We start from the raw sequence: 23136 nt of genomic DNA, 5'->3' as shown, positions 1-23136 counted from the left end.
TACCATTGATTATAAGATGAAATATTATTTATGTACTAATAAGAAAGTAAAAACATTGCTATTAAACTAAAATATACTGTCATTTGCAAGAGTCTCAATTTCAGAGATGTTAAAATGTGAAAAATGTGCATCATGTAATTGAGGGCTCAACAGTGATAATACTTTCATAAGATTGTTGTAAACAGGATTAAGTAAACCCCATATTTATAAAGAACCTGGAGCAGTGCATAGTGCACACTTGGCCCTACATACGTGTCGTTTATTATTATTATCCCCCTTTTGAATCCATTTATCTCTTTGTCACAGTTTGGAAAACACCATGTATACCACAATGCCAAATAGATGTATATAGATGGGTATGTATTTGTTGTTATTGCTCAGTCGCTAAGTCATATCTGACTCTCTGTGACCCCGAGGACCGCAGCATGCCAGGCTTCCCTGTCCTTCACTGTCTCCCGGAGTTTTCTCAAATTCATGCCCACTGAGTTGGTGATGATACCTAACCATCTCATCCTTTGCCTCCGTCTTCCCCTTTTGCCTTCAGTATTTCCCGGCATCAGGGTCTTTTTCAGTGAGTTGGCTTTTCATGTCAGGGTATGTATTTAACTTTGCTTACTTAGAGATAGTAATAGTACAATTTACTCAACTTCAGAGCTAGACTGCTAGAATTCAAATTCTAGCTCTGCCATTTATTAATTATATGATTTGGGGTAAATTTCTTAATCTATTTGCATCTGTCTCCTCTGTAAGTGGGACTTTGCCTTGGATGTATTCATATATATATATAAAGCTCTTAGTGTATGATATTACTGCAGTCTTCTCTTTAAGGTTCCCTAGGGTTGGGTTTCTCACTGGAGTATTAATCAAAATGAATATTTCTGAAAGCACACAGAGAGTTCAAAGTTTTTAAAAAATGATGATGTAACAATAATAGTCATTGTTTTATCTAACAGTTTCATAGTGCTTACTGTGTGCTAGGCACTGATCAAGAGCTTTAATATTTGAGCAACAACATCGTCATCATTATCATCTTTTTTTTTTACTTATTTATTTAAACCTTGCCACAGCCCTATGTAGTAGGTACTCATCTCCATTTTATGAATGAGGAACATGAGATACAGAGAAATTAATTGCCTGCAGCTTTTAAATAATGGAACTAGGGTATGAACCACTATTATTTCTATAGAAGGCATATCTGTCACAAAGAGATATTTATTGGTCAGGCCACTTAATTTTTTTCTGTAATTAAAAAGGTGCTAAGGATAAAAAGTGCTAAATTTTCAAAATTCAGAAAGCTTTCAAAACTAAATCTTCTTCTAAGTTTGGTGTAAGCTATTATTAGCAAGACCTGACTTGAATCAATGTAAGGCTATTAAAGGTATTTGTCTGGCTTAGTGTGATTGCTCATATGTTTTGTTGCAGAAATATTAATGTGTTTGATTATGTGATGCTTCCTGAACTCTATAGGGATTATTATGCAGTTTGTAGTTTATACACGGGTAGTACCTTTCTGAAATTTAAGAAACATATCTAGGGCTAAGAGTTTCAGATGACAGATATTATACCCAAGATTGTATTTAGTTTCATTAAATCAGTATACCTTTACTGATACTAGAATAGGAACAACACAGTTTCCCCAAATAGTGTATATCTTTTTTAATCTGCTATTTTTGTTTTTGCTAGAGCCCCTGAAATTATTCTTGGCTTACCATTTTGTGAAGCTATTGATATGTGGTCATTGGGCTGTGTGATAGCAGAGCTGTTCCTGGGATGGCCTCTTTATCCTGGTGCTTCAGAATATGATCAGGTAAGAGTGTTTATTTGGATAGTGATAGGAAGCAAGTAGTTAACTGGTGAAAGATGCTAGAGGAATAGAAGTTACTAGTGAAGTATTTAGATTGCAGGGAAAGAATAATCCAATTAGAAACAATGAAATTTTAAAGAATGAAATTTTGTCTACCTGCTTTTTAGTCTGGAAGTTATACTTGCAATTCTATACTTTAAGAAGGATTTTATTCATATTACTTTAGATTGCTACTTTTCCAGACCTGTAGTGAGACTTAACTTTAGTTAGCTAATGTGTCTTGTGAGTTCAGATACAAAAGTAGTGTAAGGATGTGAGGTTGGAATTCTAAGAGCGAACTTGGGCTCATTCAATGCTGTTATTTCCTTTTACACGTGACACACACTGAAGTAATTACTCTCTGCCTCTGAAACACACTGGACCCTGGAAGCTGCAGTGTGTGTTAGGTCTCTGTAACATAGGATTTAGGAGGGAAGTCATTAAGAGTTGAAAGTTACTTTAATAAATGATCTGTGTTTCAGAATAGACAAGCTTTAGAAGATATGCTGCAGCTTCCTAAGAAACTGGTCCTAAAGGGAGAAGTTTTGCTATGGAATAAAATTGTGAATTCTCATTTCTTGTTCTTTCAAAAAGCCAGTTCTAACTACTATGCTGTGAGCTCTTTGAGGGCAGAGATTGCTTGATTCTACCAGTGTATCCTCAACTGCTAACATTGTATCTGGGACACAGTAGATACACGAGGTTTTGTTTTGTTGTTTTCTGGATTTTTTTTTTTTTTTTTTAGAAATGAATGGTTATTTTGAATTTCTAATAGGAAAAAGAGTAAAATAGTGTTTTCCCTTATTCAACCTAGATCCATTTTAGAGTAGATGTAGCATTTACCAATTTCTAAAAATTTGGCTCTCTGGACTTGTCTCTGTTGCTGTTTGTTTTTTTCCATCACTGAGTCCTGTCCGACACTTTGCAGCCCCGTGGACTGTCGCCCGCCAGTTTCCTGTGTCCTCCACTGTCCCCTCCACTGTTTGCTCAGAGTCACGTCCATTGAGTTGGCGATGCTGTCTAACCATCTTATCCTCTGCTGCCTCCTTCTCTGTTGGCCTTCAGTCTTTCCTGTTATCAGAGTCTGACATAAACAATGAGTTGCTCATTTGATAAATAACCAGTTAAGTTGAGTTTTGTAATTTTTAATTTTTCAGTCTTTCATCCACTTGATAACCAGGAGCCATCTTCCTTATTTTAACAACCACAAATAAGTGTGAGGGAAATTAAATGATGGAAAACCACCATTAGTTGAACCAATTCACTAATTCTCTCCTTTAGGTTTTAAACTCTTTTGAGAATCTGGTGTGAATCTTCTCAGGAAAATATGTACACAGTGTCTTATATATAAAGTTAGGGAATTCATGGACCCCCTGATTAAGAAACCTTGCTCCAAGCAATTATAGCCTCCAAAGTGCCATCCCTAGGCCAGCTGTTTTGTGGCATCTCTTCAAACTTAGTAAACAGATTATATTGTAATGTTCCTAGGAAGTGGAACCAAATAAAATTAGATCTAGAAGCTAAGGTACAGTGGGGGCTTATCATGTAAAGTAATGATCTGGTGGTTTTGAGAATTTTTGCCTGGTGTATAGATTGAAACTATGGGTAGTAGGAGAAAGTTGTTTTTCCCATGCTGAATAATGGATAAATCGGATGTTGTTGTTGTAGAGCAGGATTGGGGATAGTTTATCTTGAGGTATCTTTGCTTGTACAAAGATTCATGAGGCAGGATCTTTATTCCTACAGCTGAGGTTTTTTTAAACAACTTTATTGGGATATAATTCACATACCATATAATTCAGCCATTTAAAGTGTACAAGTCAGTGGTCTTCAGTGTGTTCACAGGGTTGTGAACCATCACCACAATCAGTTTGGAACATTTTCAGGACTGTAAAATGAAACCCAGTACTTATTAGCAGTCAGTACCCATTGTCTGCTAACTGCCCCACCACTACCACCTAGGGACTCCTTTCAGTCTCTTTAGAGTTGCCCCTTCTAGTATATTTTATTCATACAATATGTGGTCTTTTGTGATGGACTTCTTTTACTTAGCATGATGTTTTCATTTGCTGTTGCATGTATCAGAACTTGATTACTTTTTGTGGCTGGTTAGTGTTTCATTGTGTGTGTGTATATGTGTCTTTATAAATATATTAATATATATATACCACATTTTTAATGTGTTCATCTGTTGATGGACACTTGGGTTGTTACCACCTTTTGGCTGTCATGAATAATGGTGCTATGTATCAGTTCAGTTCAGTTGCTCAGTTGTGTCCGATTCTTTGTGACACCATGGACCCTGTGCCAGGCTTCCCTGTCTATCATCAACTCCCAGAGCTTGCTCAGACTTATGTCCATCAAGTTGGTGATGCCATCCAACCAACCATCTCATCCTCTGTCGTCCCCTTCTCTTCCTGCCTTAAACAAATGTTTAAGTCCCTGTTTTCAATTCCTTTGAGTATTAAAGGGGGTTCCCTGGTGGCTCAGCAATAAAGAATCTGTCTATAATGCAGAAGACCCAGGTTCAATCCCTGGAGAAGGGAATGGCAACACACTCCAGTACTCTTGCCTGGAGAATTCCATGGGCAGAGGAGCCTGGTGGGCCGCAGTCCTGGGGTTGCAAAGAGTTGGACACAACTGAGTGACTAACACTTTGACTTTTTCTGGGTGTAAAGCTAAAAGTATTGTGTTGGCTAACAAGTTCATTCAAGTTTTTCTGTAACATCTTACAGAACTTTTTGGCCAACCCAATAGAATTGCTGGGTTATGTGGTAATTCTATGTTTAAGTTTTTGAGGAACCAACAAACTTCTTTCCACAATGGTTACACCATTTTACATTCCTACCAGCAATGTTCCAGTTTCCCCATCCTTCATCATTGTCAAGGCTGGTTATTTTCTTTCTTTTTTTAAAAAAATAATAGCCATTCTTATGGATATGTTGTGATATCTCTTTGGGGTTTTGATTTGTATTTCTCTAAATGATTAGTGGTGATGAGCATTGTTTTATGTGCTTATTGGGCATCTATATATCCTCTTTGGAGAAGCCTATTCAAGTCCACTGCCCATTTTTGGATTTTTGTTGTTATTGAGCTACAGGAGTTCTTTCTGTATTCTTATTATTAATCCCTTATCAAATAAATGATTTCCACATACTCTACTATTCCATGTGGTTGTCTTTTCACTCAGTTGATAGTGTTTACCCACAAGTTTTAAATTTTGATGAAGTCAGTTTTCCTTTTATTGCTTATACTTGTGGTATCATATCTAATAAATCATTGGCAAATCAATTTAAGCTTTTTTCCTATGTTTTCTTCAAATAGTTTATAGTTTTAGCTCGTACATTTAGGTTTTTGAGTCATTTTAAGTTTTGAATATTGGGTGAGGAAAGTATACAGTTTCAATTTTTTGCACGTGGGTTTTCTGTTATCTCAATACTGTTTTCTAAAAGACGTCTTTCCCCAAGAATTGTCTGGGCATTCTTGTCAAAAATCAGTTGACCATAAATAAATGCAATGATTTATTTCTGAATTGTTGGTTCTTTTCCATTGACCTATATCCTGTATCTGTCCTTATGCCAGTACCATACCATTTTGATTACTATAGTTTGGTAGTCAGCTTTCTTTCTTTCTTTTTTTTAAATTGAAGTGTAGTTGATTTGCAATGTTGTGTTAGTTTCAAGTGTACAGCAGAGTGATTCCTGTGTGTGTGTGTACTTTTTTTTCCACATTCTTTTCTATTATAGGTTATTATAAGATAATAGATATAGTTCCCTGTATGGGATATCTGTTAATCCCAAACTCCTAATTCATCCCTCTCATCCCATTTTCCCCTTTGGTAACCATAAGTTTGTTTTCTATGTCATTGAGTCTATTTCTGCTTTGTAAATAAGCTCATATGTGTCATATTTTAGATTCCACATGTAAGTGACATCATTTGTATTTGTCTTTGTCTGGTGGCAGTCAGTTTTTAAAACAGTGAGTCCTCAGGTGGTGGTGATTTAGTCGCTAAGTGGTGTCCAACTCTTGTGGTCCCATAGTCTGTAGCCTGCCAGGCTCCTCTGTCCATGGGATTTTCCAGGCAAGAATACTGGAGTGGGTTGCCATTTCCTTTTCCAGGGGATCTTCACCACCCAGGAATTGAATCTGGGTATCCTACATTGCAGGCAGATTCTTTACTGACTGAGCTATGAGTGAATCCTCTAACTGTTCTTTTTAAGATTGGTCTGGCTATTCAGGGTCCCTTGAAATTCAAAATGAATTTTAGGGTGGGTTTTTCTGTTTTTGTCCCAAGAAAGTTATTTATTTATTTTTTTAGGGATTGCTTGAATCTGAAGATGACTTTTGGAAGTATCACCATCTTAACAATACTGGCTTCTGATCCATAAACATGATCAGGTTTATTTACATTTTCTTTAGCAGTGTTCTGTAATTTTCAGAGTTCAAGTTTTTTTACTTCTTTTGTTAAATTTACTTCTAAGTATTCTTTTTTTGATGCTATAGTGAATAGAATTATTAATTTTATTTTCAGTTGTTCAGTGGTTGTGTATAGAAATGCAGTGAATTTTGTAATCTTGTATTCTGCACCCTTCTTGAACTCTTTTTTTAATGACTCTAATTCTGATAGTTTTTGTGATGAATTCCTTACAGTTTTCTAACTAGAAGATCGTGTCATCTGCAAATAAATTTTCCATTTTCCCTTCCAATCTGGATTCCTTTCTTCCCCTTGCCTGGCTGCTTTGCACTGAACCACACTAGTACAGTGTTGAATAGAAATAGCAAGAGTTGGTTTTCTTGTCTTGTTCCTGATTTTAAGGGGAAAGCAGTCTTTCATTGTTAAGTATGATACCAGCTGTGGCGTTTTTGGAAATGCTAAAGTTGAGATTTTACAGCAAATGTTTGTGAGTCTTAAAGTCAAATGTGTGTACCCTCTCCAGATATTAGTTAATAGCATCAACTTTGTTGGGAACATTTCAATTGTTTAAAATAACAAATGACAGTAACACTTTCTATTTACATAAAGGTGGGGCTCTTGTTGCTTTATTTTAAGCTATGTGAAAAGCAGTATCTGTATGATAGTTCCTTTTCTACTTTAACAGGTATTAAAATTTTTTAATTTTGTAAGTGCATCATTGTAGAAAAATTAGAAAAGATGCAGTGAGCCAAGAGACAAAAATTTCATGCTTTAGTAGTTCTACACCTCCAAGGTAACCTGTTACATTTTGGTATATTTTATATTTATTTACACATTTAATTGTTAATTTTCTTTATACATTTATTGAGTACCTACTTTGTATCACAGGTGCTCTGATTACGTGGGACACAGCACTGAATAAAACATCCTTGCCCTCGTGGAGCCTATATATTGGTGATGGGAAATAGACGTTAATAATTACACAAATAATTAAATAGGACAATTGAGATAAATTCTATGAAGGAAAGCGTAGTTTTGCAGTGTCACACATGCATCGCCTGACCATCTGTGTCCTAATGCCTCTTGAGTATAGTCAGTTTTTTCCTACTGCTATTACCCTAGTCTAGTCTGTCTCCATCATGTACGTGGGCTACTGGACAACCTCCCTTTATCTCCTCTGGCCTCCCTCCAGTCTTTTTTCCAGAGTGATTTTTTTCAGAACACCAATTTGATGATCCCACTCCTCTGCTCTTTTAGTGGTTTCCTGTCACTTAGAATAAAGGGCTAAATTCTTAATACGGCCTCTGAGCCCCTCCGTGGGTTGTTCCTCCCCTTCTTCTTTCCCTTTCTGGATTTGCTCTCACACCACTTCTTGCTTTTCTTGCTCTAGACCCTCTGGCATTATTTTCGCACGGGTTAAGAGTGTTTCCTTCTAGCACAGGCCCTCATGCATACTGTTCTCTTAGTTAGGAAAGCTTCTCCACCACTCATTTATTTCATTTAGTCAGTCCCTGCTCATTTATTAGCCAAAGTGTCACTTCCTCAAGGACCTTATCCTCACCAAGCCTCCATCTTGGGTAGGTTCCTTTTGTAGAAGCCTATTTATTTTCTTCAAGATACCTGTTCAGTTTGTATTATACATCAGTGTCTGTTTCCTTCACTTGACTGCAGGGTCTATGAGGGCAGAAGCCATGTTTATTTTAAAAATCATTGTCTGGCTCAGTAAGTACTTACTGAAAGAATGAATGAGGGAATATGTGCTGCATATAGTTATGTTTCAAATATAAACGGATATAGAGGAACATACACACTGTGTTTATCAAATCTAAGATACCATTGGTTGAGAGACGCACTACTTTTCTGTACCTCTAAGAAAGAATGCTTTCAATTAAACCATGATTTATCATGGCTATCAGTTGTTAACACATATCCTCATGCAATTGCAATTGCAAAGATGTTGATGTGAAAAAACATGCCTCTTAGAATCAGGGAAGTGTAATTTAAGTGAGGTTATATTTAATTTGTAATCTGCTTTTTCATTTAGGGTGTTATGAAATATCTTTCTTACAATGTCAATAAATATACTTCTATCATTCAAAATGTCTGCATAGTATTTAATTGTACAGATTTTACCCTGGATGTTACATAATATTTCACCCTTTGTGTATGCAAAAGAAGTTCACATTTAAAGTGTTCCTATTCACATGTCCCACAGACTCAGGGTAATATCCTGCTGTCTAAAATTGTCTTGTGATAGCTAGCAGGCCAGGTTTGCCCTGTAGATTGATCTCTGCTTTATACTCTTAAAAAATTGTTGAGGACCCCCAAACAGCTCTGTTTATATAGCTTATGTCTATAAATATACATTGCATTAATAATTAAAACTGAAGTTTTTGGGGAGGAGAGATGAGAAGATATCCTTGCTTACAAGTTTCTAATTTCATCATTAAATATAGCCATTCTCATATGGAGTATGTGTGCTCAGTCACTCGGTTGTCTCTTTTCTGCCCTATGGACTGTAGCCCACCAGGCTCCTGTGTCAATGAGATTCTCCAGGGAAGAATAACGGAGTGGGTTGCCATTTTCCTACTTCAGGGAATCTTCTTGACCCAGGATTGAACCCTTATTTCTTGTGTCTCCTGTATTGGCAGATGGATTCTTTACCTGTAGCACCAAACGGGAAGCTCTTGGAGGTGTTCGGTTCAGTTCAGTCACTCAGTCGTGTCCAACTCTTTGCAACCCCATGAACCGCAGCACGCCAGACCTCCCTGTCCATCACCAAAACCCATGTCCATTGAATTGGTGATGCCATCCAACCATCTCATCCTCTGTCGTCCCCTTCTCCTGCCCTCAATCTTTCCCAGCATCAGGGTCTTTTCTAGTGAGTCAGCTCTTCGCCTCAGGTGGCCAAAGTATTGGAGTTTCAGCTTCAACATCAGTCCTTCCAGTGAACACCCAGGACTGATCTCCTTTAGGATGGCCTGGTTGGAACTCCTTGCAGTCCAAGGGACTCTCAAGAGTCTTCTCCAACACCACAGTTCAAAAGCATCAATTCTTCTGTGCTCAGCTTTCTTTATAGTCCAACTCACATCCATACATGACTACTGGAAAAACCATAGCCTTGACTAGATGGACCTTTGTTGGCAAAGTAATGTCTCTGCTTTTTAATGTGCTGTCTAGGTTGGTCATAACTTTCCTTCCAAGAAGTAAGCATCTTAATTTCATGGCTGCAGTCACCATCTGCAGTGATTTTGGAGCCCAGAAAAATAAAGTCTGCCACTGTTTCCACTGTTTCTCCATCTATTTGCCATGAAGTGATGGGACTGGATGCCTTCTTAGTTTTCTGAATATTGAGCTTTAAGCCAACTTTTTCACTGTCCTCTTTGACTTTCATCAAGAGGCTCTTTAGTTCTTCTTCACTTTCTGCCATAAGGGTGGTGTCATCTGCATATCTGAGGGGTGGGGGGAACGTAAAAAAAAACAAACCTATTATTTTCCTTTCAATTGGTTAAGTGAAAGTCACTCAGTCGTGTCCAACTCTTTGTAACCCCATGGACTATATATAGTTCGTGGAGTTCTCCAGGTCAGAATACTGGAGTGGGTAGCCTTTCCCTTCTCCAGGGGATCCTCCCAACCCAGGGATCGAACCCAGATCTTCCACATTGCAGGTAGATTCTTTACCAACTGAGCCGCATGGGAAAGGAGCAAATTGCCTTGTGGGATAGAGAGAATTGTGAAAGTAAAGACAGGTGTGGACAATAAAACTGGGAAACTTTTAAAGCACAAGACTATACAAGCACATGTCTCATTAGCCATTGGAGCAATGACATCATCACACATCACTTCTGGAACTCTCTACTGTATACCCATGAGAAAGAAATGAAAAAGACAAATAACTTCTTAGTACTATTATGAAAATAGTTTCTATTTCATAGACTCCTAAATAGATATTGGGGACCCCTCAGTGTTCCCCAGACCACACTTTGAGAACTGCTAGCCTAGTTCAAAGTAGTTGTTGAATAAATAGTGAATGAATGAGCATAGTACCTGCCCTTTATTGATGTGGGAATAGAGAAACTGAATTAAGTGCTTAATTTTATGGTATGAGAGAGAAACTGTGTGGCAGTGTAGGGACAATTGACTAGGGACTATTGACTGGAGCTAGAGTTAGAGCTAGAGGTAGCTAAGGAAGAAAGAGGCTTATAGAAATTTTTTCCTGATCTTTTGAATCTGATAATGTACCAACAAACAACCTTGGTAATCCATGAAATAGTTTGTTGAAAACTTTCTGTTCTGTCCTAGAAATATCTTTTTTTGAGCTCTGTATCAGAAGTCTACAGGAAACCAAAAAGGGTCACACAGAAAATTTTCAAAACTGAGTTTTCCTTGTAAATAACAGGTGTAGTGGCAAGAAAGTTACTGAATAAATACTTGGGAATAATATATGTATTTACAGATAAATTTCCTTTGTATTGATCAAATAATTAATTTCTTTGTGGTACCTATCTTTTTTTTTTTGACTAGAGCTAGTAATATTTTAGTGTGAAAGTTTTTAATAATTTCCCTTTTCACTCCAAATCAATGTTTTGATAATTTTGACATTTCAGATTCGTTACATCTCACAAACACAAGGCCTGCCAGCTGAATATCTTCTCAGTGCCGGGACAAAAACAACTAGGTTTTTCAACAGAGATCCTAATCTGGGGTACCCGCTATGGAGACTTAAGGTCTGACTTTTATTGTTCTATACTACTCATTCCTGTACTCCTTAATCTCAATTTGAATTCAAAGTTTAGTTATTAAATTGAGGTGAAGGAGGGTGGGCAGTGAGAATGTATATTTGCAGGAGGAAGTACTTCGAGAAATTATTTCATTGTATCCATATGCCTTATCCTCAGTTAAAAAAAAAACAAAACAAAACATTAAATTCCAGTACAGTTGGCTGAGATTATTTTATATATTTGAATCAGCAGCTAAGAAGAGGGTATGGAGAGTAGTGCTTACTTATCATTGAGTGATAGGAAGAACTAGAGTAATTTAGTAGTGGTTTTTTTTGTTTGTTTGTTTTTTTAGTGAATTCTCAATAAATACGATACAACAGCATAATTTTATAACTGCCCATATTAAGACCTTACCTATTTTCTTGAAAACATTGAAATGTGAGTAATTTAATTAATCCAGTAGTACTCTGTGTCTCTGAATCTTTTGAATAGTTAGCATTTGAAATATTGTTTCATTTGAAAGTAGTGTTTAGAAAAAAATGGCTGTGTCTGTTCTTAACCGACATTCTTCAGGAACTGTGCTACATCATTGGTTGCACATTTATTTTATCACTGTTGAAAGGGAGGCAAGGTATCAAGGTCCCATCTCTACTGGAAGACTTCCTGGTTGTAAATTACTTTCATGTTTGTGACCTCTGGTTGGGAAGATGATGATACTTGTTTCTTTGAAATCTGGCTTTAATTTAGAATAAAGTGTGGAAATATCATACGGATGGAATTTTTTAAAAACTGTATTTTGTAGACACCTGAAGAACATGAACTGGAAACTGGGATCAAGTCAAAAGAAGCTCGAAAGTACATTTTTAATTGTTTAGATGATATGGCTCAGGTGAGTATGGAATGTTTCAGAAAGTCAGACATTTGTGTATCTCCTTAATCAGAGATACACTTCCATTAGTTATATTAAAGATAGATTCAGTTTATCATCATCTAGTGGGGTTTTTTTTTTTCATTTTTAACATAAACACATTAATATTCTGCCATATATTAAAAGAATGATTGAATCCTAGCAAAGGATATTTTTAGAATTATTTCTCCTTTGCTTTTGCTTAACTAGTCTTGATGCATGTCAGTATTTTGAAATATTATTTATGAAGGTTTCTTTCTTGTCCATTTTCTCTACTGAATAAATAGCTCCTGCATTAAAAACTGCATTTATTTAGGGCTTTTATTCCAAACTCTGTTTAATCACATACTGTCTCATTTTATCTTTTCAGCAATAGAAACTTGTATTTAAGTAATAACAGTCATTTTTGTTTAATCTCTTTTATACAGATTTTGAATGAAAAGAGCTTATTCATCTTTGTTCTACCAATGAACTGTACCAAATTGAATGTTTTAGTATAAGAGCTTCCATTGTGAAAAAATTTCATCAGGTGTTTCTCTTAAGGTCTATCTATCTATCTATTTACATATATTTGTATTTATATATAAAGCATACATTGGTAAAGAATCTGCCTGCCATGCAGGAAACCAGGGTTTGATTCCCAGAAGTTCCTCTGGAGAAGGGAATGGCAATCCACTCCAGTATTCTTGCCTGGAGAATTCCATGGACAGAGAAGCCTGGTGGGCTACAGTCCGTGGGGTCGCAAAGAGTCGGACACGACTGAGCGACTCTCACACACACACACACACACACAAAGCATACATATTAATATTACATATGTATAAATATATATACACAACACAGATGTTAAATGTCAGCGTTAAAGGTTAAGTGATGAACTGTAGTATTTCTAAATTTTCCTTGGAAGGTGAACATGTCTACAGACTTAGAGGGAACAGATATGTTGGCAGAGAAGGCGGATCGAAGAGAATACATTGATCTGTTAAAAAAAATGCTAACAATTGATGCAGATAAGAGAATTACTCCTCTGAAAACTCTTAACCACCAGTTTGTGACAATGACTCACCTTCTGGATTTTCCGCATAGCAATCAGTGAGTATAGTGTGGTCTGGGGCATTTTATCATGATGTAGTTCTCTGTTGATATACACTCAACAGGTTCTCTGTTTATCTTACAGCTAAATGGAAGTATCACATGAGCAATGGCTTTGGTACTTGCATATTTGGCTCAATGATGGTTTTTCTTCTCATTGAAAAGTCATGAGATTAAAAATTACATGTGTGTTTTTCCTCCTTATGGTTATAAAAATGCTTGATTCATTTTCTCTGAAAGTACTCAGGAGGGAAAAACATTGATCGTATTTATCTTGAGTTATTTGCTACCTTCTTAAATCAGAGATTTATTTCATTGACTTTTTAATCTCTTTTTCAGTGTCAAGTCTTGTTTCCAGAACATGGAGATCTGCAAACGGAGGGTCCACATGTATGATACAGTGAGTCAGATCAAGAGTCCCTTCACCACACATGTTGCCCCGAATACAAGCACAAATCTAACTATGAGCTTCAGCAACCAACTCAATACAGTGCACAATCAGGTATTCAGTAAATGATTTTGGAAACTCAGAACCTAAGTGGGGTAAAACCTAGTAAGAGTACAGGGTGAGGTAAAGAAACCAGTCTTTGCTTTGATGGTCGCTTCATAAGAAGTTTCAGACTGGTAGAACCTACTGGTCACGTGCTGACAGTCTTAGTGCAGTCAAATAAGTGGGACCTGGCTTCTTTAGTTATTATTGCTGTTCATGTACTGACTTCAGCCAAATGACTCTCTCTTTGTTAGATAGTTTCATTACATGTATAAAAAGGTGTTTTCAGTAATTTTTTTTTTTTTAATGCTGTATATTAGGTCCTCAGAATTTACTTATCTGATAAACTGGAATCTTGTCCTGCCCACCAACCACTGATCGACTCTTTGTTTCTATGAATTCCATTAATTAAGAGTGGTTTTGCATTTGTTTGCCAAACAGTGATATTTACATTTAAGTTTGTTTCTGAAGACATTAAGTTTCCTAATTTCTTAGCTAGTTCTACCTTTTAAATGGAAGAGCATATGAAATTCTGTGAGCTCTCATATCCAGTAACTTTTTACAAAGAAGGAAAAGATAGGGGTTTATTTATATAGCTTCAACTAGAGCAGAACTGTTTTTTATTCTTGGTTTTTTTATTTTCCAACTTTATAATTGACCTTAAGTTTAGAGATAGGAAGAACTTCTTAAGTGGAGAGTTATTTCAAAGACAGTTAGCGTTACATTTTTAAACTTTGTTCCTAATTTTCTGGATAGATTCTGTGTATGTGAAAATGTTTATACCGGTTGTAATCCTTTTATTTTTAGGCCAGTGTTCTAGCTTCCAGTTCTACTGCAGCAGCTGCTACTCTTTCTCTGGCTAATTCTGACGTCTCCCTGCTAAACTACCAGTCAGCTTTGTACCCATCATCTGCAGCACCCGTTCCTGGTGTCGCCCAGCAGGGTGTTTCCTTGCAGCCTGGAACTACCCAGATTTGTACTCAGACAGATCCATTCCAGCAAACATTTATAGTATGTCCACCTGCTTTTCAAAGTAAGTGGGGAAACTCTTGTATTATCTATATCAGACCTACCTGCTTTAGGCAGCTCCTCATTAGGTATCTCTTTGCTTAGTTTTGATCTTTGATAGATTTAAACTCAGTCTCTGATAACGAAGATAACTGAAGAAGGCTGACCTTTTTTACACTGGTTACTTGTCTAATTATGATACTCTCTGACGCATAGGAGTTCAATTACTGTTTACTTATTTGAATTGCAGAGAAGGCAATGGCACCCCACTCTAGTACTCGTGCCTGGAAAATCCATGGACAGAGGAGCCTGGTAGGCTGCAGTCCATGGGGTTGCTAAGAGTCGGACACGACTGAGCAACTTCACTTTCACTTTTCACTTTCATGCAGTGGAGAAGGAAATGGCAACCCACTCCAGTGTTCTTGCCTGGAGAATCCCAGGGACAGGGGAGCCTGGTGCGCTGCCGTCTATGGGGTCACACAGAGTCGGACACGACTGAAGTGACTTAGCATAGCATAGCATATTTGAATTGCCCGATACTAGTTTTCTTGTACGTTGAGACCTTGTACCAATGTCCTGTATCTGGCATAAACATGTATTTCTCAATGTGCAGAGTATATACATCTTGAAAAAAGTTGTTTGAAACAGAACTGCTGTATACTGAATCATATTTCCTCTATCATTGCATTATAAAATAAAATTAGTATTCCAAATGAAAAAGTAATTTCATTCAAAAATGTAAAACTCATGTTTAAGAATATAGGAATCTCTTAAGTTATATTCAGAAATAAAGATCATTATTGAACTGAAAAATTCTACAAGCTGAGGTATTTGTGTGAGGAAGGCATTATTAAGATTATCTGCTTCAGCTTATAAATTATATTGTTCCTACAAACGCCTATCAACAGGAACAGAGTAGCTGAAGAAGGGAGCTCTCACCCGATGTGTTACAATAAGATTTTGATTTTCACATTTCCATCCTTCCTCATTTTCTCATTGTTGTTCAGTGTTCATTGATCTCATGAACCATTTAAAAAATAATTTAAAAAGTTAAATTATTTTAAGGGTATATTCTGACAACATCTTGACTTTCCCATTAGAAAGTCAGTGTCAGTGTCCTCTGGGAATAAACCTGGATTCAGGCTACTCATAGAAATTCACATAGAAGCAGTTAGCATTTTTATCTTTTTACTTCAGTTACTTATTGACTGTGACTCTCTTGTTTGTTTGGTTTCTGACAGAGTCGGAGCAAGCAGAAGGCAAAGAGGGGCTAGGGGAGACTGAGAGATTACCGGGAGGACAGGAGAGCGATAGCGATGTAAACCAGGGAGAAACCACAGGGCGAGCGGAGGAGCAGATTCAAAATCCGTAAATGCAAATTTAGCCTAATTTACCAAATTATTTTTTGCGTGTGCTTCATAGTAAATTCTGTACTTTGGGTTATCATATGTTGAGTGATTCTTCTACTTAGCAAATAGCCATCTCCTTCCCCATCACCTTTTCCAAAGTGAGTTTCATTGTAACAGTTTTCAGATGTGGGACTCTGACGTTTTCTGCTGCTTCTCAGATGATTTAAGAGATGAGGCAGAAGAACTTTTAGTTCTTTTAACAGAGAAAAATGTAAACAGAAGAGGTAGAAGGGAAAAGTGGTTTAACTGGTTTTGGTATAATTAGGTAAGTATAGCTTTAGAAAATTTTTTCGTATATCAGATCAGATCATTCGCTCAGTCGTGTCCGACTCTTTGCGACCCCATGAATCGCAGCATGCCAGGCCTCCCTGTCCATCACCAACTCCCGGAGTTCACTCAGACTCACGTCCATCGAGTCGGTGATGCCATCCAGCCATCTCATCCTCTGTCGTCCCCTTCTCCTCCTGCCCCCAATCCCTCCCAGCATCAGAGTCTTTTCCAATGAGTCATCTCTTCGCATGAGGTAGCCAAAGTACTGGAGTTTTCGTATATAGGAAGCCTAAATAACCTGAGGAGCTAGATAGAGCAAATTTTAAAATTTCCAAAGGAAAGGGAGTTTTAGAATAAAGTGATGACAGTGTTGAAAACTGATATGTATTACTGCATGTCAGATAATGTTCTAAGTGCTTTTACATGTATTAATGCATCCTCACAACCAACCTTTGGAAGTGGGTAATGTCATTATCCCCAGTTTGTAGATGAGAAAATTGATCATGATTCCCTCATCTGCCCAGTTTTTTTATGACTGGTTAGTGGTAGAACCACAGTTTGAACCCAGGCAGTGAGGCCCATAGTTTATATATGGTGTTATTCTTTACTGCCTTTCAGTATTTAAACTCAAATAGTGGTAAAGAGTTGTCAGTTGATTTGCCAGCCATAGCCATATGCTGGTTTCTGCCCAACAGTCCTCTAGGACAGGTTTGCCGTCTTCTGTTTCACCATCGTCTCTTTTATAAGATGCCTATACTTAGAGGAGAGTAGACCCTCATCATTAGATAGTTTTACTCTTCTTTCTATACTTTCATGGTTTTTTGTTTTAATTTAAAGGGCTGTGTTCAAAAACAAAAATAAAACTTTAATACTTTGAGTTCAGGGCCCAGGGAGAGCCTTCCCAAAGTGCTGCCTTTGGTTAATTCTTTGTTTCCACTTGGGGCTTCCCTGGAAAAGCTAGTTTTAAACTATCTTGACTGCTGTGGCTTAGCCTAAATTACTGTAGCAGTCTAATACTTAGAGTCACATTTGTGGGTCGGTATATAAATACTACTTTCTGTAGTATTCTAGTTGACCAAAATAGATATACATTTTGCTCAGTGTCAACTATTATTCTGTAATTTGTCCTCTTTTATTTCATCATCCTAGGACACAAAGATGAGCTTCTGTAGTGAACATTTCTTTCTAAATTTTGTCTCCTCAGTTCCTAACAATTTGTAGGCTATTATAATAATATAATAATGTAGCTAAGCCATGGGGATATAGACAAGAATTTTGATGTTACCTAGCTTTCTAATTCGGAGAAGGCAATGGCACCCCACTCCAGTACTCTTGCCTGGAATATCCCATGGATGGAGGAGCCTGGTAGGCTACAGTCCATGGGGCCGCTAAGAGTCGGACACGACTGAGCAACTTCACTTTCACTTCTCACTTTCATGCACTGGAGAAGGAAATGGCAACCCACTCCAGTGTTCTTGCCTGGAGAATCCCAGGGACAGAGGAGCCTGGTGGGCTTCTGTCTATGGGATCGCACAGAGTCGGACACGACTGATGCAACTTAGCAGCAGCAGCAGCTTTCTAATTAAATAGCATTGCCTTAGGAAGAATGGCTGGTAATTTTTTAAATCTGGATACCTGGATTTGTTTCCTTTTATTTTTATGTAAGTAGCACTTTTTAAAAAGTTATTATTAGAGTATTCTAATTCTTATTTTACTAGTCTCTTTTACTTTGTACATTTCTGGATTATGTTTTCCTGTATGACAGTTACTAAGTTACTTGAACTACGAAATGGAAAATTGCCAGAAGCAACATATTAGAGTGTATGAGTTGTGCTCATTTGATACCTCCATAGTAAGTTTCAGAGAAACTAGTTGGTGATAGCCCAGAAAGTGTCACTGACAGAGTATTCTAATTAAAATGGCTATATCCTCTCTTTTAACAAAAATGCAAGCTTTAGTGAATTAGAGGCATAATAGAAACTTAAATTCTCTACATAGAAAGCTTTGACAGGATAGGTTTAAAAGAAAGCTTTAAAGGTTCTTTTCTCAAGTCTTAGCAAAAGATGAAACGATCTTGAGCCTCCTTTTTCCCCAGAATGAGATACTCCTGATTTGTAGAAAACATTTCTTCAGCATGTGTGCCCAGAGGATAATGAGTAAAACAGTAATGAGATACGGTCATTGTTTTAAAGGCAACAAAAAGTTCTCAATTTTCTTAGCTTTCCATTAACTACCAAAGAGTCTTCTTAGAAAGCTGTTAGTGATGAGAGCAGATTTCTAAAATAAGTAGTGAAAAGTATTTCTGTAAACCACAATGTCTACTTTTAAAATACTTTTATCCTAGGTATAATTCCTTCAGTTCGCATACTGGTTAAGGATAAAATATATGACTAATTTGTGACCTAGGTAATATATTTTTGAGGAGTTGGGTAAAAACATCCCCTTAAAATATTCTAAACAAAAAGATGACTGAGATAATAAATTATTGAGCTTTTTATAATGTTCCTTATCTAACCAAAAGTTATGAAGCCTTTGCTTTTAATAGATTATATTTTTTTAAATGCTCAAGTGTTTTTCTGTCTTTAGTGGATTAAAAGGTGAATGTAACTTACTAAGCAAAGTTGTTTATTTTTGCCTCTATTGTTAATGGGAGTGGAATGAGTATAATGTTTTAAGCTTTGTTGGATAAAAAAAAATTTTAGAATTTCCTGAAAGTAGCCCTCCCCCTATCAAGCATCTTTCTATTGATCTAACCTGAAGGGAACCAAGTCACCCTTTACTTAACTTCTCAGACTTTGGTGAAACTCCTTTGTTTGAAATGTCTAGAACGAAAACCTGGGTGGTGGATTATTTGAACTGAAAAGCTAAAAACCAAAAAGCCCCCAAACAGGTAGTACCCCCCACAGCTAGCAAAGCAATATAACTGTGATGTTGCTTTTTACAGCTGGACTACAAGCAACAACAAAACACTCTGGATTCCCTGTGAGGATGGATAATGCAGTGCCAATTGTCCCCCAGGCACCAGCTGCTCAGCCACTGCAGATACAGTCAGGGGTCCTCACACAGGTAAGAGCCGGAGCAGCTTGGACACTCAGTAGTGCTGAAGTTCTCTGAAGCACTGTTGAGAATCAGATATTTGGTCCTAGAAAATGAAATTTGCTTTGACCATAAGATCTTTCTTGGTCATATTCAGTGGACTTAAAATGGAACATCTGTAATGGAATGATGTACTCATTCCTAACACTATTGCAGCTCTGCCATTGTCTTCCTTAGACTTGGAGACTTAAATAGCCAGACTTTGAGAAATTGTCCCCTGAGTAAATTTAATTTTGTAGGATGAAGTTAATCTTTTATCTAGATGCTCTTAAAGTACAACATGTAACAACACTTGAATTCTAAAAGTAAAAGGTTTCCCTTTTGCTCTGTGTCCCCTTTACTCTTTGAGAATTTCATCATAGTTGAGAGGTTGGATCATATCAGGATATCTCTTCAAGTAATACATCCCTTCATTCCTTGTGTTTAACTAGGCTGTAGAAAGTTTTAAAACTTTATACCTGCCATGCAAAATGCAACTAAGGTGATCAAGAAACTCATGAAATATTCCTATAAACAACAGATACTGTATTCTAAATTCTGTATGTAAATGTTTGTGGTCCACGACATATAGCAAATCCTGAAATCCAAAACCCTCATTTTGTGAGCAGGAGGAAGAGAAAGTCTTAATACATGCCGTTAACTGAGTTTTTTAGTAACTCAGCTTCCTGATCCTCTGAATCTGGTCCAAGAAGGATTCCTATATATTTTTTTTGCTTTAGGCCATTGACATTTGACCTAGTTGGCCAATGCTGTGCGGAGTTGGAGGGGAAAGTTGTGTTCGGTACATGAATTTTAAGTGATGTGAAACTACTGCATTTTGTTGGTAATAACTTGGGGGGGGATGAAAACCCTTCTGAATCCAGATAACCTGCCTCGGTGTTTGTTTCACTCACCTGCCTAATCTACGTTTCAGGGAAGCTGTACACCACTAATGGTAGCAACTCTTCACCCTCAAGTAGCCACCATCACACCGCAGTATGCGGTGCCCTTTACTCTGAGCTGCGCAGCCGGCCGGCCGGCGCTGGTTGAACAGACTGCCGCTGTACTGGTAATTCCCCTCACTTGATTGTGTTACTAACGGAGTTTCTTTGGTTTCTTTCTTATTTTTAATTTTTTCCTGTTTGTTTTTGTTCTGTTTTTTTCTGGTTTTCTCATTTTTCAAAAAAGATTTTTTTAACTTAGTCTTTGCAGAGGGCATGGAAGCATGTGCCATCTTGTGGCTGTGTTCTTGCTACATCTTTAATGTCTCATTGTTTTCCTCCCTGACATTTGCTGAAGCACTCACTGTTTGACTCTGGTGTTCAGTGTGACTCTGAAAGAGTCAGATCCTTTGGTTCTTCTTTGCCAGCCTAGTGTGATGAAAGCTCTTGGTGTAGCCTCAGAAGAGCTTCAGCACTGCCATCTGTTCTCTGCCCTATCTTTTACCTTCTGAACCTTAAGAATGAAGGAGGTGGCCTTTAGTTTGGCTCTGCTACAGGTACCTGGATGGCCAAAATTTGAACTCTTTGGCAAGTTAGCTTCCTTCCTTTACCTACTGTTTCAAGCTTCTAAACGTTTTGTGCATGTAGAAATGTTTAAGATTCTCTTAATTTATTCACCAGTTGGTATTAACTTTCCCTCCACGAACCTATGAAGATAACTCTTTGCCACTCATGATCATTGGCAGCTTATAGCTTCCATTTAAACATGTTCCCTTTAGAGCCTTTTTAGATCATATTTCATTTGTTGGTTGAAATCAAAAGTGAACTCATTTATAGGTAAATAAATGATTTTACAAATAGGTCTTTATACCAAGGTGAAAATACGATTGAAAAACTTTAAGAATAATATCTTTGTTATCAAAAGTCATGGAGAAAAATTATTAAATACAGCATCAAATGTAGTAGTATGGGTCTTAGAAATTAGAAAACAAACAGATAGAACTTTGAGGTATATTTCAGCATTTGGAACACTAACAGTGATTTTTGGATGTGTTTTGGTTTTAAGGGGTGGTTAGAATTATTTATTTGATGTCCAGCATTTTGTTATTTAAAAATTAAAATCAGATAAGCATTTGAAAACCTATTTGATACTGTTGAATCCTGATATTTCCCCATCTTTCAAAGTGGCTTTAAATTTCTTTTGTTGTTTCTCAAGGACTCATGTGAGTGAAAACACTTTTAGAATACATATTTTGGTTGCTGGGGTTTGTTTGGTTTCCAGTTTAAAAGTCTGTCACCGCCAAAATAATTCCATCATAAACATAAATGCTGAGTATAAGGGAGTCAGCTAAATTTCCAGCTTGGAGTGATCCAAGCCACTGGTTTTAGCTTGCACACCTATAGTTTTGAGGTTGGGAACGGTAGTTGACACTTCTCCTTTGCTGCTTCTCTTAAGTTTGCACTAGTCATTTGCTAAGCTTTGCATATTTTTGCTCTTCCTCTGTCAAAACAGTTCGTCGCTTGGAACGCCAGATTTCTGCCTCACGTTGAAATGTTATTTCTTGCTCTGTATTAAACTACATGCTTTGTCTTGTGCAGGTGTTGGCTTATGGAAAGACGCATGGTGTGACTTAACATACTTCTCTTATTTTCTGTTTTGTTTTGTTTTGAATTCTGCTTATGGTAGCAGACATGTTTGCAGTTTCTCTAATTTGAAGGCTTCTTGTTTGGAACCGGTATTTGTAACAAGTGGATCTGTTACTTGCAGAAATATTTTTAAAACAAGTGTGTTGATGGCCTTGCAGTTTGAAATTCAAGAAACAGAACAATATGTACTCAGACATTGTAGGTGATTGTACTGTAGAATTCAGGTTTAAAAATCAGACTTTAAATCTGTTCCCTTTTTTAAAGGAAATGCCACAATTTTCATAAGAAGTACAGAAAACATATTTGTTGATATCTATTGCAAGTGGCATGGCTTGTTAAAAACTACAAATAATGTATTTTGTTTCAGTGATTAGTTTTTATGTCAAGTTATGTTCTTACAAATTACACATATTTTAGGAAACTACTAAAAACAAAATATGGTACACTCCATCTATTTCTTAAATATTTTTTTATTGCCTTTAAAAAATTCTATCACATGACTATAAATAATGTTAGTTTTCTCTTGCTGGCATAAGCTTGTTTGCCAAAGGATTTTGGCCTTTGGTCATCCACATCTGGCTCCATTTTCCAAGTACTACACTTTTAAAAAGGAACAATTCTTCTCTTTGTTTTATGGGTCGAATTGACCTGATGTCTTTTATCTGATTGGCACTCACATTTTTAAATTCTTATTTTTAATCTCAAGGGAGTTGTCTTAATTCTTTCTAGGGACATTTTTAGACCCTTTGCAAAAATATTACTTCAGCATTTAACAGGAGCTTACCTCTTTACTCTGCAGTGCAGTAGAAACTCTTAACCACAGGGATCTGCCTTTCTTTAATACACTGGTGGTCAGGTTATGGAGGTGGCTAAGAGAAAGCAATGCATTCTTTTTCCCTGTGTATGAGACTTGTAACCTTGAGCCCCTCTGACCTTCCTTTTTTAATCTCTGCAAGTTAACAATCTATAAGGAACTTCTTTTAAGATACGAATTTTTCTTTCATCTAAAAAAAAGGCAAAAATAAAAAGCCAAGAATGAGTCAAGTCTGGATCTTTTTGTGTGTGTTTCCTTACAGCAGGCTTGGCCTGGAGGAACCCAACAAATTCTCCTGCCTTCCACTTGGCAACAGTTGCCTGGGGTAGCTCTACACAACTCTGTCCAGCCCACTGCAGTGATCCCAGAGGCCATGGGCAGCGGCCAGCAGCTCACAGACTGGAGGCAAGTGCCCTGTGCTCCTCTCTGGGAGATTTACAAGGGCAGGTCCCTTAGGGAAGGGGCTCTTGAAGATTTGGTGAGACAGGAAGAAAATAAGGGAAAG

General features: G+C 37.1%; 1 protein-coding gene across 8 annotated transcripts in view; it reads left to right on the top strand.

Annotated features, from left to right (window-relative positions):
• HIPK1 (homeodomain interacting protein kinase 1) overlaps window positions 1-23136 on the top strand; it is a 54421-nt gene that overhangs the window by 19931 nt on the left and 11354 nt on the right. For 7 of the 8 annotated variants that reach the window (XM_055584674.1, XM_055584668.1, XM_055584673.1 and 4 more), the window contains exons 3-11: window positions 1684-1807; window positions 10865-10984; window positions 11781-11867; window positions 12793-12977; window positions 13317-13479; window positions 14275-14500; window positions 19099-19220; window positions 20164-20298; window positions 22894-23036. In XM_055584674.1, coding sequence (XP_055440649.1) covers window positions 1684-1807; window positions 10865-10984; window positions 11781-11867; window positions 12793-12977; window positions 13317-13479; window positions 14275-14500; window positions 19099-19220; window positions 20164-20298; window positions 22894-23036 — 1305 coding nt within the window. The remainder of the gene's footprint in view (window positions 1-1683; window positions 1808-10864; window positions 10985-11780; window positions 11868-12792; window positions 12978-13316; window positions 13480-14274; window positions 14501-19098; window positions 19221-20163; window positions 20299-22893; window positions 23037-23136) is intronic. The other variant, XM_055584671.1, reaches the window with a different exon arrangement.

This window comes from Bubalus kerabau, chromosome 6 (assembly GCF_029407905.1).
Source record: "Bubalus kerabau isolate K-KA32 ecotype Philippines breed swamp buffalo chromosome 6, PCC_UOA_SB_1v2, whole genome shotgun sequence".
In the NCBI taxonomy this organism is placed as follows: domain Eukaryota; kingdom Metazoa; phylum Chordata; class Mammalia; order Artiodactyla; family Bovidae; genus Bubalus; species Bubalus kerabau.
Note: the sequence above shows the minus strand (reverse complement) of the source record. Positions and strands in the feature narration are given on the sequence as shown.